Source organism: Delphinapterus leucas, chromosome 6 (assembly GCF_059928025.1).
Source record: "Delphinapterus leucas isolate spDelLeu-1000000601 "Yukka" chromosome 6, BTC_Dleu_Yukka2, whole genome shotgun sequence".
NCBI lineage: Eukaryota > Metazoa > Chordata > Mammalia > Artiodactyla > Monodontidae > Delphinapterus > Delphinapterus leucas.
In genome coordinates this window covers 124,459,125-124,474,170 of record NC_143134.1, presented here as the reverse complement: position 1 = coordinate 124,474,170, position 15,046 = coordinate 124,459,125, and the positions used below count along the sequence as shown (strand labels likewise).

At 64.0% G+C, this 15,046-nt stretch overlaps 2 protein-coding genes across 3 annotated transcripts; both read right to left on the bottom strand.

Moving 5' to 3' along the window:
- Positions 1-252: 252 nt before the first annotated feature.
- NELFB (negative elongation factor complex member B) lies at positions 253-9,552 on the bottom strand. 2 transcript variants are annotated; one of them, XM_022578067.3, is made up of 13 exons: positions 9,206-9,550; positions 8,706-8,869; positions 8,424-8,523; positions 7,843-8,073; positions 5,687-5,872; positions 4,945-5,057; positions 4,255-4,357; positions 3,993-4,088; positions 3,680-3,822; positions 3,500-3,606; positions 1,205-1,346; positions 988-1,096; positions 253-799 (listed from the first exon to the last, which is right to left on the bottom strand). In XM_022578067.3, exons 1-13 carry the CDS (start codon positions 9,305-9,307, stop codon positions 653-655), a joined length of 1,743 nt encoding a protein of 580 aa, XP_022433775.1. In that variant the 5' UTR covers positions 9,308-9,550; the 3' UTR covers positions 253-652. The 2 variants fall into 2 exon arrangements, with proteins under 2 accessions (XP_022433775.1, XP_089770188.1); XM_089914062.1 differs by having other exon boundaries at positions 988-1,346; positions 9,206-9,552.
- Positions 9,553-10,861: 1,309 nt separating this feature from the next.
- Positions 10,862-14,963, bottom strand: STPG3 (sperm-tail PG-rich repeat containing 3). Its single transcript, XM_089914064.1, is given in 9 exon segments — positions 10,862-12,241; positions 12,243-12,307; positions 12,393-12,488; positions 12,491-12,674; positions 12,752-12,834; positions 12,929-13,066; positions 13,172-13,202; positions 13,204-13,428; positions 13,430-14,963. Coding segments are annotated over 9 exon segments (1,152 nt in total). The 5' UTR covers positions 13,658-14,963; the 3' UTR covers positions 10,862-12,139.
- Positions 14,964-15,046: the final 83 nt, after the last annotated feature.

Sequence of the window (15,046 nt, the reverse complement as noted above, 5' to 3'; positions counted from 1 at the left end):
GGGTAAATCGAGGCAGCAGGGGAGCCTGGGCTTTCCTCCCCCATGTGCTACACGGGACTGTCAACAGGGGAGGAGCTCCTTGGAGAGCTGGGCTCCACCTGCAGACCCCTGCCCCCAGCAAACTCCGCGGTTCTGCCAATCGGGCGCCAACCCTGATGGCCCGCCCTCTTCCCCTCAGGCCTCGGACCCTGCCCCACCCCCCACCCCCACCCCCCGCCCCTTGGAAAACGGGTGTCCTTTTCCTAATGCCAACTACTGCCTGTCTGCCTGACAGCAGTGGAAACCCACACGCGAGGAGGAACAAGCAAGCAGCTTTCCACGGCGTGGGAGTGCAAGGGGCCAGATGGGGGGCAGCAGACCTGCAGCAGGCCTGTGCTCCAGGGAGCCACGCGGGTCCCATTCACGCAGGAGGCACACACCTCCCAGGACCAAGTTCCAGGGGAGGCTGAGGTGCAGAGCACAGGTGCCCTGCCCACAGGACGGTCCCCGGGGTCTCCGCTCAGCCCACCCCCAGTCCCAGGAACAGTCAGTCCACCTCCAGGAGAGACGGGCTCCTGCTCTCACAGGCACAGGGGAGCCTCTTCCCCTGGCTGACCAGGGCCGCGACCCCACCGGGGGCCCTGCCCACCCCTGAGCAGCCCCAGGCGGAGCCTCAGAGTACAGCTGGGGCGGGCACGCTGGGGAGGGGCAGCTCCAGGGCTGGGGTCTCTGTGGCCTGGGCCGGGCTGGGCTTCCTCCGGTCCAGCTGCTCCAGCTTCTCACCGAGCTGGGAATACAGCTCCTTCACCGCCTCTCCACTCTGTGGGGGGAAGCGCGTGGCTTTGGGGCAGGCCCAGAGCGTGTGCACACAGATCTCTCTCCTCTCTCCCTCTCCCATTCTGTCTCTCTCTCTCTCTCTCTCTCTCACACACACACGTATGCACGCACGCACGCACGCACACGCACGCCAGCCAGCCGGGGCAGGGCAGGGCAGGGGAGGGCACCCACCTGGCCCGTGGGCTCCAGCGCCTTCTGCAGGGCCTCCAGCTTGGATGGGGCCACCCGGTGGTGCAGGTGGAGGAGGAGCCGCAGCACGTGCCGCTGCACATTCTCCTTCCTGGAAGAGGCCGCGCTGGGCTGCAGGCGGCTGCAGAGCTGCCCTCCCACCCCCTCCCCAGCTGTGCCCGGCGCCCCCGACTGAGATGTGGACTGAGAGGACGGGCACCTCGGGGAGGCGGTGAGGAGAAAGCCGTCGAAGAGGCTGCTGCAGAAGTCCTCCAGGGCAAACTCGTCCGCCAACAGCGCCAGGTTGCCCGTAAGCAGGTGCAGGAAGATGTCCCCAAACGCCAGATCGCTGAAGGTCTCCACTGCAAGCACAGCAGGCGTCGCACAGCTCGCCCAACACCCACCTCCCCGACCCGGGCCTGAGGGCCAGAACCTGGGCCTGGACAGGGGAAGCAGACGGTGGGGGCGGGGCTCCAGAGCAAGGGTGGGGAGGGGACGAGAGCCCGTCACGGGTGGCTCTGCCCAGCGGCCAAGGGGCTTAGGATGAAGTGGACTCCAGCAGAGGGAAAGCTGAACGGGCCGGTAGCGAGAGGAGACACAGAAGTGCCGAGGGCTGGCCCGGCAGGCCTACCGGACCACGGGCTCTAGAGGAGAGAGAACAGAGCAAACGGGCCTTCTTTTTTTGAAGCCACGGCCATCAAACCTCAGAAGAGAGAGATGGCAAGAGTAACTACCAACCGATCGCAGCGATCACCGGCAACACCACCGAGCGCACGCGGGCAGGCACAGCAGCTGAGACAGAAACGCCGACGCGACCCCAGCCACCGAGCCCCTAACGCGGCGGGAGACGCGACCCCACCGGACACACGCGGGGTGCACTCCTGCTGCACAGCTGACCGGGGACTCGGCTGGCCTCGCGGCCTGTTACAGGACACTCGGGCGAGCACACGGTCACTGCACCAAGGGACGCTGCCAGCAGAGTCCCGACCGGGGAACAAACGCCCTGGTTCCCCCAGCAAACCCCACGTAGCCCTACAGACCACAAGACCTGAGAGTCAGCCGGCGAAGCCAGGTGAAGGGAAGCCCTTGTTTGACTCCTGACTTGCACAGACCATCCGCACAAAAATGTTATATGACAACTGGGGCAACGTGGCCACCGTCGGGACCTGGACCCCAACCAACCACGTGTCAAGGTCGTGGTTTTTAAGAGTCTGTCTTCTGTAGAGACACCTGCTGCATCGTGCCAAGCCAGTCTGCCGGGTTTACGTACAGACCGCTGAGGGACGGGGCGGCGGCCACCCGCGGAGCCCCGTGCAGGTGGGCGATGGGCACCGGCCTTCACAATCCTGTACTCTTTACTTGGGTTTCATCAAAAACTCCCACCGAAAAAAGTTTAAAAATAAAGAACTTTAAAAACCAACATTCTTTCTTACTAGAACCTACCAGTTACACCAAAGAACGAGATCGCTCTCCCTGAACGTGATTGAAGACCTGCACCCCAGCCCCCCAGGCGGCAGCTCGTGGCTGGGAGACACTGATGCTCCCGCCTCGCAGGACATCCTGTGTCTACAGACACGATTAAACAAGAAAGATACAGAAGTTCAAAAGTGAGTAGAAAGAATGAGGCAAATCCAAGCTCCTTATGACTGTGCTCCTGGAAGCCCCCGAAACAGACAGACAAGCTGTCGCCCCTGAGATCGCCACATGCTGACCCAGAAGCCTGTGAACGCGCCACCTGAGGGGCACCGGGCCCCGAGACGGAAGATGGTCCTGCACGCCCCGGGTGGCCCACGCTGATCGCGGGTCCTTGGAAGAGGAAGGCGGGAGGCGGGAGTCAAAGCCAGAGACAGGAGGACGGGAGAAGCTGGACAGATGAACTGAAGGGGCCAGGAGCCAAGGACGCGGCTCCCAGAAGCTGGAGGAGACAAGAAGGGGCTTCTCCCTGGAGCCCCAGGAGAAGCCAGCCCTGCCCACACCTGACTCCAGCCCTGGGAGACTCACTGCAGACTTCTGACCCCCAGAACCGTAAGAATAAGTTCCTGTTGATCAGTTAGGTGGTGGCTGGGTAGAAACTAATACCCACAATGGGCCGCTTCCCCCACATGGAAAAGTCGGGAAACAGCATGCACCCCCGTCAGACAGCGGAGCGTGAGATCCTCCCCGGGAAGCCGCAATGCCTCAGACGGGACCAGGACCGGGCCAGCAGAGGCCCCGGGCCTGTCGTGCGTGGCGGGCCGGCCGGGCGCTCCCTTACCCTTGAAGGAGTCCACTCAGATCCCTCCCACGTCTTCCTGCCTTGTACCCCGCACCCCAGGCAGAGCAAGACTCCCGGGGGAAGCGGCCTCTTCACCACCGCGGAGGGGGGGCTCTCTCAATGGTCTGAGGACTTGAGGGGCTCCACACCTCTCGCCCCTTAGGAAAAGATTAAGGTGGCTCTTTGCAAACATGGGCTGCGGCGAGAGCCGAGGGCGTCTGTGAGAGGACACGGCTGGGCCCCGCCTCCCACGTGACTCACCGAGACCCGGGAGCAGGCGCAGGAGCGCGTTCTTGTTCCTCTGCTTGGTGATGTGCAGCACGTAGTACAGCCCCACCTCGCAGGCCACGCGCTGCTCCTGCAGGAACCTGCGCCCGAGCACCGTCAGCCCCGAGGGAGCCCGAGGGGAAGGCCCTCCCGCCCAGTGCCCGCAGCCCGTACTTGGTGAAAGTCTCTGGCAGCGCGCTCGGGTACGAGACCGGGGCCTTCTCCTCGGCCGGGAGCTTCTGATCCACGTTGAAGGCGTGGTCGTCCACCACAAAGGACATGAGCGTGGGCAGGAACCTGGTAACCAGCTCCACCTCCTGGGGCAGAGGCCCGAGAGCTGTCCTGCACCGTCCCTGCCCCTCGGCCCCCTTCCTCCGTTCATCCTCCCGGACGTGGGCCTGGGGCCCGTCCTCCTCCCCACCTCCCCAAACCCCACCCCACAGCCCCTTGAGAAGGCAGCGGGAAGGAGCCCGCCTGACCCTGTTACCATCTTGGGTTCCTTGAAGACCTGGCTGTCGATCATGTCCCATGCCCCCTGGCCCAGCGCCAGCAGCCGGAGCAGCAGGAGGAGATCCGGGCTGTCCTGCAGGGAGATGCAGGCCTTGGCCGTGCTCACCTGAGCTTCCCGCCCGGACCGCACTCAGCCAGGGGCTCTGGCTGCACGTGCCCTCCACCTGGCGGGTATGTGTGCTCTCCCCACACCCACATGTCCCCCAGAAGGCAGCATGTGGCCAGCCGGGTGCACTCACCCTGGGCAGCAGCTCCTGGCCCACCAGCTCCTGCAGGTGCCTGACTGTGCTCAGCGACAAGGTGTTGATGGCGAAGGGATCACACAGGATCATGGACAGGTCCCTGTGAGGACGTGCCCGCGGCATCAGTGAGGGGCGCTCCCAGCCCACCAAGCCACTGACCCGAGGAGACGGCCCTTCGGCGTGGACAATGGCCACGCCGCCCAGGACCGCCTTCCACAAGCTTGTGGTTCGTAACTTGCCCTTAACTTACTTAACAAACTGAAGCATCAAATGGTTTTTTAAAGAATTAAGGTCCAGTCCTGGTTGAGAACCTGACCCGGACTCCATAAATTCAATCAGGTTCCCACAGAGACAATTCCAGGAACGAGGAGCTGAGACAGGAGGCCAGGCGGAGCCCACCCAGAGAGTGCCCTGCCGGGAGCCAGACCCCCCCACCTCCGGGTGCGGCGGGCCTCTCAGCTCACAGGCAGGCCCCACGTGGCTGCAGACACCAGAGCCCCAGCCCGGGCGCCCAGCTCGCCTGGGACGGCGATGGCCTCACCCCAGCAGCCGAGCCTCTCAGCCGTGGGCACGGGCGCCAACCAGTCCTCCTAAAATGTACTGGAAGAGACAGCCGCTCCCGACTGCGGCCACAGCACGCTCGTCCGGACGCCCGTGGACAGGACCCGGCACAAGGCCGACCCTCACCCCAGGACCTGCTCCTGCCCCTTCTTCACTCCGTCAAGGAAGCCCTGCAGCTCCCGGGCCCTCTTGCTGTCCACGAAGCGCTCTCGGATGCAAGCGTCCAGGCACCATGTGAACTGCGGGGAGGAGGCGTGGTCAGGACTCAGCCAGAGACCGCAGCCTCCAGGCAGCACGCGCCGCCTGAGCTTTCCTGAGCCTTGGGCGAACGTCGGGACCCCCATCTCGAGTCGCCGAGGCGTGGCTTGCCCCCAGGAATGGGACAGCACGGAGGAAACAGGCCCAAGTGCCCACATCCCCACAGGCCAGGTGGTGCAAGAAAAGGCAAAGTGGGCGTTTTGTTCTGAAATGGGCTCCTCCAGGGCCCCCACTGTGCGGGGTGGGGGGCAGTGCCAGCTCAGAGCGTGACACTGCGAAGCCCCTGGGAAGGGACGCCGTCTGGGGCCGCCCGGCACCTATGCCAGGACAAGGGCAGTGCAGAAAGCCCTGTTCCTGAACACAGAGCTCACAAGTGAGCAGCCCCCGAGGGCTCTGGGGCAGGGGAGGGCCAGAGGCCCCGGAAGGACTGGAGGGGGCGGGGCGCAGCTGGCTCTGGGTCAGACGTCCAGGGGACATCACGGTCCCCCAGCCGGGTGGGCAGAGGTGGCACAGGGGCTAGGGCGGAGCCCACGTGCCTGGACCGCCACATCCAAGGGGAGGGGAAAGAGAAGCCGAGGGGGAGAGCAGCGAGGGCGGGGCGGGTGCCCACCTTGTGGCAGGGGTCCACGGAGCAGATGTCGCCGACGTCCAGGTCGTGCAGGGACATGAGCAGCTCGGCGCGCAGTGTGCAGTAGTGCACGTTGCGGGTGCGCAGGAAGAGCGTGCGCAGGAACTGCAGGACCATGTCGTACAGCTTCACGTTGCGGCCCACCATCCGGGTCAGCCTCTGCACCACCTGCCGGGACACCGGGCAGGCCTCGCACACGCCACGACCCTGTGGCGCTAAGCTTCCTCTCTCACAAAACATCAAGTTGTGCTGGGTGGCGACGTTTCTTGTCTTTAAGGAAGCGAACCCGTCACGCCCTGCGGCTCCTCTGAGAGGCCGTCAGCCCGGGTCCCAGACTCCACCAGAGTCGGTGGGCGGGGCAGCCGGTGGCGTGGGGGACGCGGGCGCAGATGAGGGTGGGCGGCACCGCCACGCTCAGCGTCTGCTCAAGGCCCTGCCGCAGCCACCCCACTCCCGCCTTCTCCCGGCGGCGGCCGCCGCCACCCCCCTCCGCACCCTGCCCCTATTTGGGAGGCTCCTGCCAAGGCGGCAGCCAACAGGAGAGGGCCCCGGTTGGGGCACACTGGCCGTAAGGATGCACGGGGCCACCTGGGGTGACAGACACCAAGGCAGCCCAACAGGCTGCATGCAGCAAGTGGGGAGGTCAGCAGGGACGGCAGCCCACCTTAGGGCCCCTGCCGAGGACCCACCAGCAGGCCTTGGTACCCCGACAAGTGGGGCAGGCATAGAACATCACCCGAGTCTCGGCACCGACGTACCGACACCTCTAACACGGAGACAGGCGCGCACTCCAGCCTGACCACGGCCTGGCCTGCTGGGCACAGAACCACAGCCCCAAGGCCTAACCCACCCGAGGACGGCGGGGCAACGTGTCACCTGCCACCGCGCTCTCCCTTTACACTGGCAGGACTCCAAGGCGGACCCTTGGCCTGGAGGGGAGAGTGAAGAAGGGGCAGGACCACGGCCCAAGGCCAGGCTCCCCCAAACGAAAGGGGAGGCAACGCAGGCAGGGCTCTGACACACTCAGCGGCCTGTCCAGGAAGTGGTGCTGCAAGCACCAGCCCAACATCTGAGAGAAAACATTAGGTGAGGCCCTACCTCAGGCCACACACACAAAACCCCAGGTGAGAAGGCTGGCGGTGAAAGAACACGGCGAAACCTCAAACGCTCCTCGGCCAACGTTTGGCCTCGTACCATCACCTCCCTCCCAGGTTGAGGGGTCATCCCGGAGCCGGGCCAGGGACCCCCACCTCACCAGGAAAGGTCAAAGTGTCCACGGTGGCCTCCAGCCCCGCCCCACCCCCCCAACGCTCTGTGGCGCCCCCCCCACCCCGTCCCCCGTCTCCACAGCCTTCCTCTACCCCCGGAGCTCTCAGGGACCAAAATGTGACACCTACTGCATAGGGTCCGCCCCACATGAGCCTGCAGTACCCCCAGGCAGGTGCCCCAGTACCCCAGGGGTCACTGAAGGGTCCAGGGGCCAGGGCAGTGAGTCAGCACCCTAAAAGCATTTGTTGGGCTTCCCTGGTGACGCAGCAGTTAAGAATCCGCCTGCCAACGCAGGAGACCCGGGTTCGAGCCCTGGTCCAGGAAGATCCCACACGCCGCAGAGCAACTAAGCCCGTGCGCCACAACTACTGAGCTTCCGCTCCTAGAGCCCACGAGCCACAACTACGGAGCCCGTGTACCACAAATACTGAAGCCTGTGCGCCTATAGCCCGTGCTCTGCAACAATAGAAACCACGACAATGAGAAGCCTGCACACAGCGACGAAAAGTAGCCCCCGCTCATCACAACTAGAGAAAACCTGCGCACAGCAACGAAAACCTAACAGGGCCATAAATAAATAAATACATTTATTTAAAAAAAAAAAAAAAAAAGCATTTGTTGAAGCAAGGAATGAATCAAACACAGAAACAGAGAAAAACTCCCAGGGCTGAAAGAAGACACAGAGAGCTTAGCTGAAGAGGCCGGCTAAGCTGCCGCGCTCAAAGTACGCAGAAAAGACCAAAGAGACCCACACCCAGGAGCAGTGCTGCAATGCCCCTTGCCAGCCCCACATCCGAGCCCAGCCTTCTAGAAGCAGACAAGCCGGGCTTCACGGGGGAGGCCCTGCACACATTCCCGCCCCGCCTCACCTCGCCCTGGCGTCTGGTCTTGGGGGAAGGGCTGAAGAAGTTGTGCAGGACAGAGAGCTCCGTGCTGAAGAGCGCGCTCTCCTTTTCCACGATGTACTGTTTCAGCAGCGGGGAGACCTCGTCGCCAAAGAGCGCCTGGTTGTCCTGCCAGATCTGCCGCTTCACCTCCACGGCGCAGGCCCGGTACAGCTCCTTGTCGGCCATCACCAGCTTCAGTTTCTTCTCAGGAACCTACGTGACCCCGGAGCCCACCTGTGAGCAGCACCTGTGCCCCAGGGGTCTCCCTCAAGACAAGCCGGCAGGCCTCAGCCCCCCACAGCAGAGGCCACAGCCAGCCCAGCCCCAACTGACAGCGGCACCCGTGACTGGCCCCCCAGGCTCTGACGGGGCAGGAGCTGTGCTGCCCACAAACAGCTTTTTCCCAGAAAGGGCGCCACGCTCCAGAGCTTGTGCCAAGGTTCAGTCAATGCGCGGCTCGGCTCAGGGAGAAGCCAGCGTGGGGAACGTGCTCCGGAGCTGCTGTTCCTGAGGCAGGCAGCTCAGGAAACCTCCCCAGGGCAAGCTGGTCCTGCGGCTGTTACCTTGGGCAAGTGTTTCATGACGCACATCACCACTGGCTGCAGAGATGGCATCTTCACCAGAGAAAAGCTCTTCTCCAGAAGGTCCTCGAGTTTCTTGTACCTGGAAGGACTCTCAGCACTGAGGGAGCAGCCCAGGACCAAGTCGGAAGCAGCTCCCTGCCTGTCCCCAGACCGGTGGGTGATGTGCACAGGCGGCCCCTTTTTCAGTAGGGATGTGTAGCCACCGGGGCACATTCAGTTCCCGAGCTGGGGAGGGGGCCGCCCATCTCACCGCCCACTTACCTCTCCTCGGCCTTCCCCTCTGTGGCAATGGCTGACACGCGCTCCAGCAGCTTGTCCCGAAGCTCATCAAACACTGACTGGTGGAATTCCAGTCGGGGCGTCCCATGCAGGTCCAAGAAGGGCAAGGCCGACTGCAGGGAGGGCAGCAGCACGCCATTTTCTGTCTAAAGAAGCGGAGCTCGATTTGACTCTTCGGGCGACAAGAGAAACCTCAGCCACAGCCCCGTCTGGCCAGGCACTCCGGATGCCCTGAGTACACAAGGAGGCAGGGACAAGGATGTTCCCAGCCGCGCTGGCTGTAACTGCAAAAATTGGAAACCACTCAGATATCCGTCGACGTAGTCTCAACTCAGGACACTTGGTTCCTCCAGCCCGGGAAAAAGACGCAGCGATCGGGAGGAAGAGAAATCTGCCCGCTTTCCCACGCGACCTCGCCCCACGCCGGACTCACACCCAGACGCTCGGCCTCTCCACCCGGCCCCTCCTCCACCTGGCTCCACCTGGAACTGCTCGATGGCTTTGAGCGGCTCGGTGCAGTTGGTCAGCGTCTCCTTCAGGTCCTCGCCGTTGGCCACGCCCAGGTCCTGCAGCCCCGCGAACATGGCCGACGCCCCGGCCCCAATCCGGCTCGGCGCCCCATCTCCTCCGCGCTCCCCGGGCACCGCCGCGCTCGCCGCAGGCCCCGCAGCTGTCCGCTCGCCCGGGCCTCGGGGGCCGCCCGAGCTCCGCTCCCCGGCGCCCTCCAGCTCGGCCAGATTCCGCCCGCAGCGCGGATCCCCTCGGACCGCAGCCGCCCACTTCCGCCCCGCACAGGAGCCGGGTCCGCCCGCCAACCGGCTCCCCGGAAACGCCGCCGCCGCCCCGCAGAGGTTCCCGGCAACTGCGCCGCGGCCCTCGCCTGGCGGAGACGGAGCGCGAAGGCGGTGCCAGGACGACGCACAGGGCGTCGAGGAAGCCCCGCCCCGCCCACCCGGGCCCCGCCCTCCTGCGCGACCCCGCCCAGCCTCGCGGCGCTTGCAGCCGTTTACCGGCAAAGGAGAACAGGGTTGGCGCGGAGGGAGGGCGGAGTGCCGCGGGGCGCCTTGGGGAGGGGGCACCGGAGGAGGGGGATGGAGCACAGGGGGCGGGGTGCCACGGCCTGCTTCAGGAGATTCATAGCTGCTTTTTTAAACAAGAGCGTTTTAATAATCATGAAAAATATTGTTGCTGACCTCACAGCGCCCACCAGGTGCACGACCCTCTCTCATCCTGGAACTTGGTTTCTTCCTTGTCCAACCCGGCGAAGCTCACACCGTAGTGTTGTCACAAAGACCAAAACCTAAGTGTGGGAACTTCCTTGGTGGCGCAGCGGTTAAGAATCCGCCTACCAATGCGTGGGACACGGGTTCAAGCCCTGGTCCGGGTAGATCCCACGTGCTGCGGAGCAACGAAGCCCATGCGCCATAACTACTGAGCCCTCGGTGCCACAACTACTGAAGCCCGCACGCCTAGAGCCCGTGCTCTGCAACAAGAGAAGCCACGGCAATGAGAAGCCCGCGCACCGCAACCAAGAGTAGCCGCCCCCCTCCGCCCCGCTCACCGCAACTAGAGAAAGCCCGTGCGCAGCAACGAAGACCCAATGCAACCAAAAGTAAATAAATAAATTTACTTAAAAAAAAAAAACAAAAAAACTAAGTTTGCCTCAAATAGGGAGTGCCTAGCAGAGACCTGGACACGCAGTGACAGAGTGACAAAGGATGGCTGTCCTCTTGTCACCTTGAGCATCTATCCCCCTTGCTAACCAAAAGTGTTAGGCCCTCAGGCTGAGGTCCAGCCCAACTCGCTGCACATGTGAGCCCTGGATTCCATGGTGTCCCTCATCTCTTGCAGTGCAAGATGCCCATACAGTGCCTGCAGCAGTCACTGCCTGCCCTGCACCCTCCGTGGGCTCTCCACTGCCAAGCATGCAAGCCCCCGGACCCAGCACGCGGCCCTCTGCAGCTTTTCCATCCCTCCAGCTCACCTCCTTCTAAACCAACAGCCCGGGGTCTTCCCAAGCTTGGCCACACCAAACATCACACCCTCTCCCTTTTCATGTGCCTTGGCTTCTGAGGTTTGCTCTGCCATGAATTCCCTTCCTGCTGCCCAGCAAACTCATCCTTGAAAGCCCCCTCCGGAAAGCCCTCCCTCCTCAGCCCAGCTCAAGGGATTGCTGCATCCTTCCTGCTGGTCCCACTCCTGGCTTTGAGACCTAGGGATTGCTTGTGGTGCAGCTGAGAGGAGGGCTCCTGGTCCTCCCACGCTGGGCCAGACTCCCAAGGCCAGAGTGCCCCAGGTCTGTCTCTGCTGCCCGCTGCCTGAGCTGGTCAGCCCAGGGCTCAGTGCCAACAGTCTGCAGTCCCACTGCTCTGATTCCCGAGGGTGCTGGGGCTTGACCCCCAGCTGGTTCAGCCCTGGAGGAGGTCACAGGTGCACGACGCTCAGACTCACTTGTCCTCGGCTTCCCTGCGGAAAGGGATGACGCCAACACCACGGGAGCAGCTCTTGGGTGGTGACTGTTTGAAGGGGTTGAGCTTAGAGGAGACAGAGAAGGGGGCCTGGCCCAGGGCTTGGGTGACACAGGGAGGACCCCTGGGGAAATTGGTGCAGAGACAGGAGCCACCACAAGCTGCAGGTGAGGCCCCTGCAGGGAGGCAGCCTTGGGGCCGACCCCTGGGTAGGAGGGCGGGTCCATGGTGACAAGGAGTCCAGTGGCCAGGCTGCTGCTGTGGGCAGGGGCCGGGCCGCACAGTGAAGCCTGGGGAGTCTATCGGCTGCAGCTTGGCCTGCACGGCCCCGTGTGAGTTCACAGGGTCTTTGGGCAGGTGCGGGAAGAAGGGGGGCCGGGCCCTAACGACCTGTTCCTCTGGGCCCTACCTGGTGGCCGGGCAGGCTGACCTTACCTCAAGACTGCCCCCCGCCTCCACTGCAACGGTCAGTTCCTCGGCTCGGCAAGCAGCCTGATCCTTGGGTAGACTGGCAGCCGGACCCTCTCCTGGATGGCATGGCTGGATGGGGGTGTCCCACACTGCCCACAGGGCTCCCTCCCACCCTGCCCCAGGCCACCCCCCCCCAGAGGAGACAGCACTGAAGGGGAAGTGAAGGGGGATCCCTGGCCAGAGAAAGCCGGACATGACAGGTTAGCTGCAGGCCACATCTGCAGCTCAGCTCACCAGGCAAGGCCACCAAGCACAGCACAGAATTCGGAAGAACCGACAGCATCTCTACATAACAAGGGGGGTGGGCAGGTGGGGCTCCAGGCTGGGCTCCAGGCTGGGTCCACAGGTCAGAGGGGCTGGCCGGCCCGGAGGGTGGATCACGGGTGCCCAGAGGGTCAGAAGGCCAGGCTGGGGGCACTGAGTTCCAGGGGGAGGCCCGGGAAGGCCCTCAGGCCCGGAAGGCCAGGGATTCATGTGCTAACTGGGTGGGCCAGCTGCACCCACTGGACTCGAGAGCGCGCAGAAGGGGCCGGTGTCGTGGCACTTGGGCCTCCGCAAGCCTTGGATGGCCACCCCCGTGTGCGGAGGGGAGGTGAGAGTTGTAGTAGTCCTCCACGCCATAGGCAGCCGGGCCCAGGGTACAGGCTGCAGAGGGAAGGTGGGCGCAGTTACCGCGCCCGCCCCCTCTGCCCGGTGCCCACCTCCCCCCCGCCCCCGCCCACCTCCTTACAGGAGCCCACCCAGGAGGCCAGCAGGGGCGCGCGGCTCACGCAGAAAGCAGGCGGGCGGGGGCCCGGCAGGCGGCACCCGGGAGGGATGTCGTAGGCGATGGAGCTAACCCCGTCGACAGAGGGGCCTGCAGGAGGGGCTGGGCCCGCGGCCCTGCACCCCAGGCCTGCAGCATCCCCAAGTGGGCTTGGGCCTCGGGGGGGCCTGGAGCAAGGCGACCCCCGAAGCTGAAGGCCGGGCAGGCGGGCGGGCCGGGCGGCTGGTAGTCGGCGGGTGAGGGCCACTGCAGGTCAAAGTCGCCGCAGGCCCCTCCCTCGGGGGCCCCGCCCCCACCCCCACCCCAGGACCCGCCGGGCAAACCTGCTCCCGGTTGAAGTCGTTCTGGGTGACGGGGCTTTCGCTCGGGAACCACACGGTCTGCCACGCCCTGCAGCCACCACCCTCTGCGGTGGGGGCAGCGTCATGGGGGCGCTGGTGGCCGGGGTCCCACTCCGGGGGTGAGGGCGGACAGTGGGGGCTTTCGGGGAGGGCGCACGCCACGGGTGGGGTGCATGCGAGCCGATGGTGAAGAGTGGGGCAGTGGGGAGGACTCTCACGCCGAAGCATCTGGCACCCGGTACCTGGTGGGGCCCGGGACGCCCAGATCGGTCACGCCGGGAGGGCGTCGCTCCAGCCCTGGCGGGAAGCAAGCTCTGGGCCTGGGTCCTCCAGGCGGGCCTCCACCAACCGGCCTGCCTCCGCAGACCGGCCCGGGGCTGGGGGTCCAGAGCCCTCACTCACACAGTTCCCTCAGGTTGTGGGCGCAGGTGGGCGGGCTTCCTGGAGGGGCCCGTTAGCATCCTGAGGCCTGCCTGGAGCTCTTGCACCCCTGGGGGCCACCATGCCCCCAGCCAATAGCCACCCTACGCCAGCTGCCCGCCCCCCAGCCCGCCCAGCGCCCTGGGAAGTTACTGGGAAGTCACAAGTGGCTTCTGCTTCAGGGGGCCATGGGTCCAGTGTTCGCCTCCATTGATGTGAAAATTTGCCAGGAATTTCACCTGCCTTCTGGTCAAAATTCATTGTCAGGGTCTCTGGCTCCCTCCCCCAGGGACATCTCGGGGCTCTGTGACCTCGCTGGCTGGTCATGGGCCCCACCCTGTTGCCGGGAACTCCCTGGGGAAGCAGCCCTGGAGGTGCCCTTCCCCTGACCTGCCAGGTGGCCAGGCAGGTCAGCTGTGGCCAGGAGGCCCTCAGCCGCCCCACGCCCGTGACTCCTGGCTCGGCCATCTTTCCTCCCTTCCCCGCTTTCTTGCCCCAACCCTTCCCCTCTCCTGGACTCTGGGGTCTCCTGGGGGGCTGGGGTCCACTCTAGTAGGGCTTCGGGGAGGACTGAGGCCCTGGCAGAGGGTGGAGAAGGGGGCAGGGGCCAGGGGGCGCCTAGCTGTGCAGGGCCAGCTGAAGGAGGCGTGGGGGTAGGGGGCAGGGTCCAGGGAGACTCCCTAGCGCAGGAGGAGCCCCCGCGGAAAACCCAGCCCTCGGAAAAGTGGAGCAACAGTGGTTGGCTCTGAGTGGACCGTGCCCACCCCAGAGGCAGGCCTGGCGGCCCAGGTGGGGCTGAGGTGGGGAGGCCGGTCTTCTTGGGGGCACAGAGGCTGGAGGGTATCACAAACGGCTGGGGCTGCTGAGGCTGCTGAGGCTGAAACGCAAAGGAATGACAATGACGAGGCCGGCTGAGCGAGAGTCCATCTGCACACCGGGCCCTGCGGCGCCCTCCAGAGCTGACCAGCCAACCAGCTCAGCCCTGGCCTTGGCCTCATCCAGGTGGGGCCCGGCCAAGAACGTCTCCTCCTCCGCACCCCCGTCTCTTCCTCTCCAGAGCCCTCCCATCTGACGCTGACCCTGCCTGGCCTCGGGAGGTGCTCCAGATGGACAGGCAGACAGATAGAGACTTCCTTGAGGAAACACACCTTTGATCGGGGCGGGGGGCTCCCAGTCTGTGCTCCGGGGCCCTTCCCGTGGTTCGTGGTGTTCTCTGAGGGCATAATCACCCACAGATGCAGGTATAGCTTGTCAGAGCCCTTGTCACTGGGCGTGAGCAGCTGGGAGTTCTCCCTATAACAAATACTGCCATCCGCCATGGCGGATGACGTGCACGCCTGTCTTCAGCTAAACATGGATCATTTCCTCAGGACAGACGCACCAAGTGGAAGCGGTGGGTCAAAGCCTGTGCAGCCTTTGTGCTCCCAAATTAGAGGCGGTCCTCATGCTGGCAAAGGAGCGTCAGGAACTGCAGCATCAGCGTTTCATCAGCATTCGTTTGACAGAGGCTCTGCCCTCGTTGACTATAGGCACATTTCACATGTATTTTTCTGTTGGGGTGTTAATTTTTCATAGGTTTGTTTTGTAAGGTTGTTTCCACTGATATCACGTCTGCACATAACACTTGCTGCAAACTTTTTCCCCAGTTGGTCGTCTGCCTTTTAGTATTGTTTATACTGTTTTTTTGACACGTATTTGAACCTGCTAATCTTGCCTTTATGATATTTTTCTTCGTTTTTATGGTTAGAAAGTCCTCCGTACACACACACACACACACACAGATCAGGATTTCTTTAAAATGGAAAATAGTGCCCAGCTCCAGGGGAAAGACCCTCCAGGACAGAGTCCCAGCAGCTC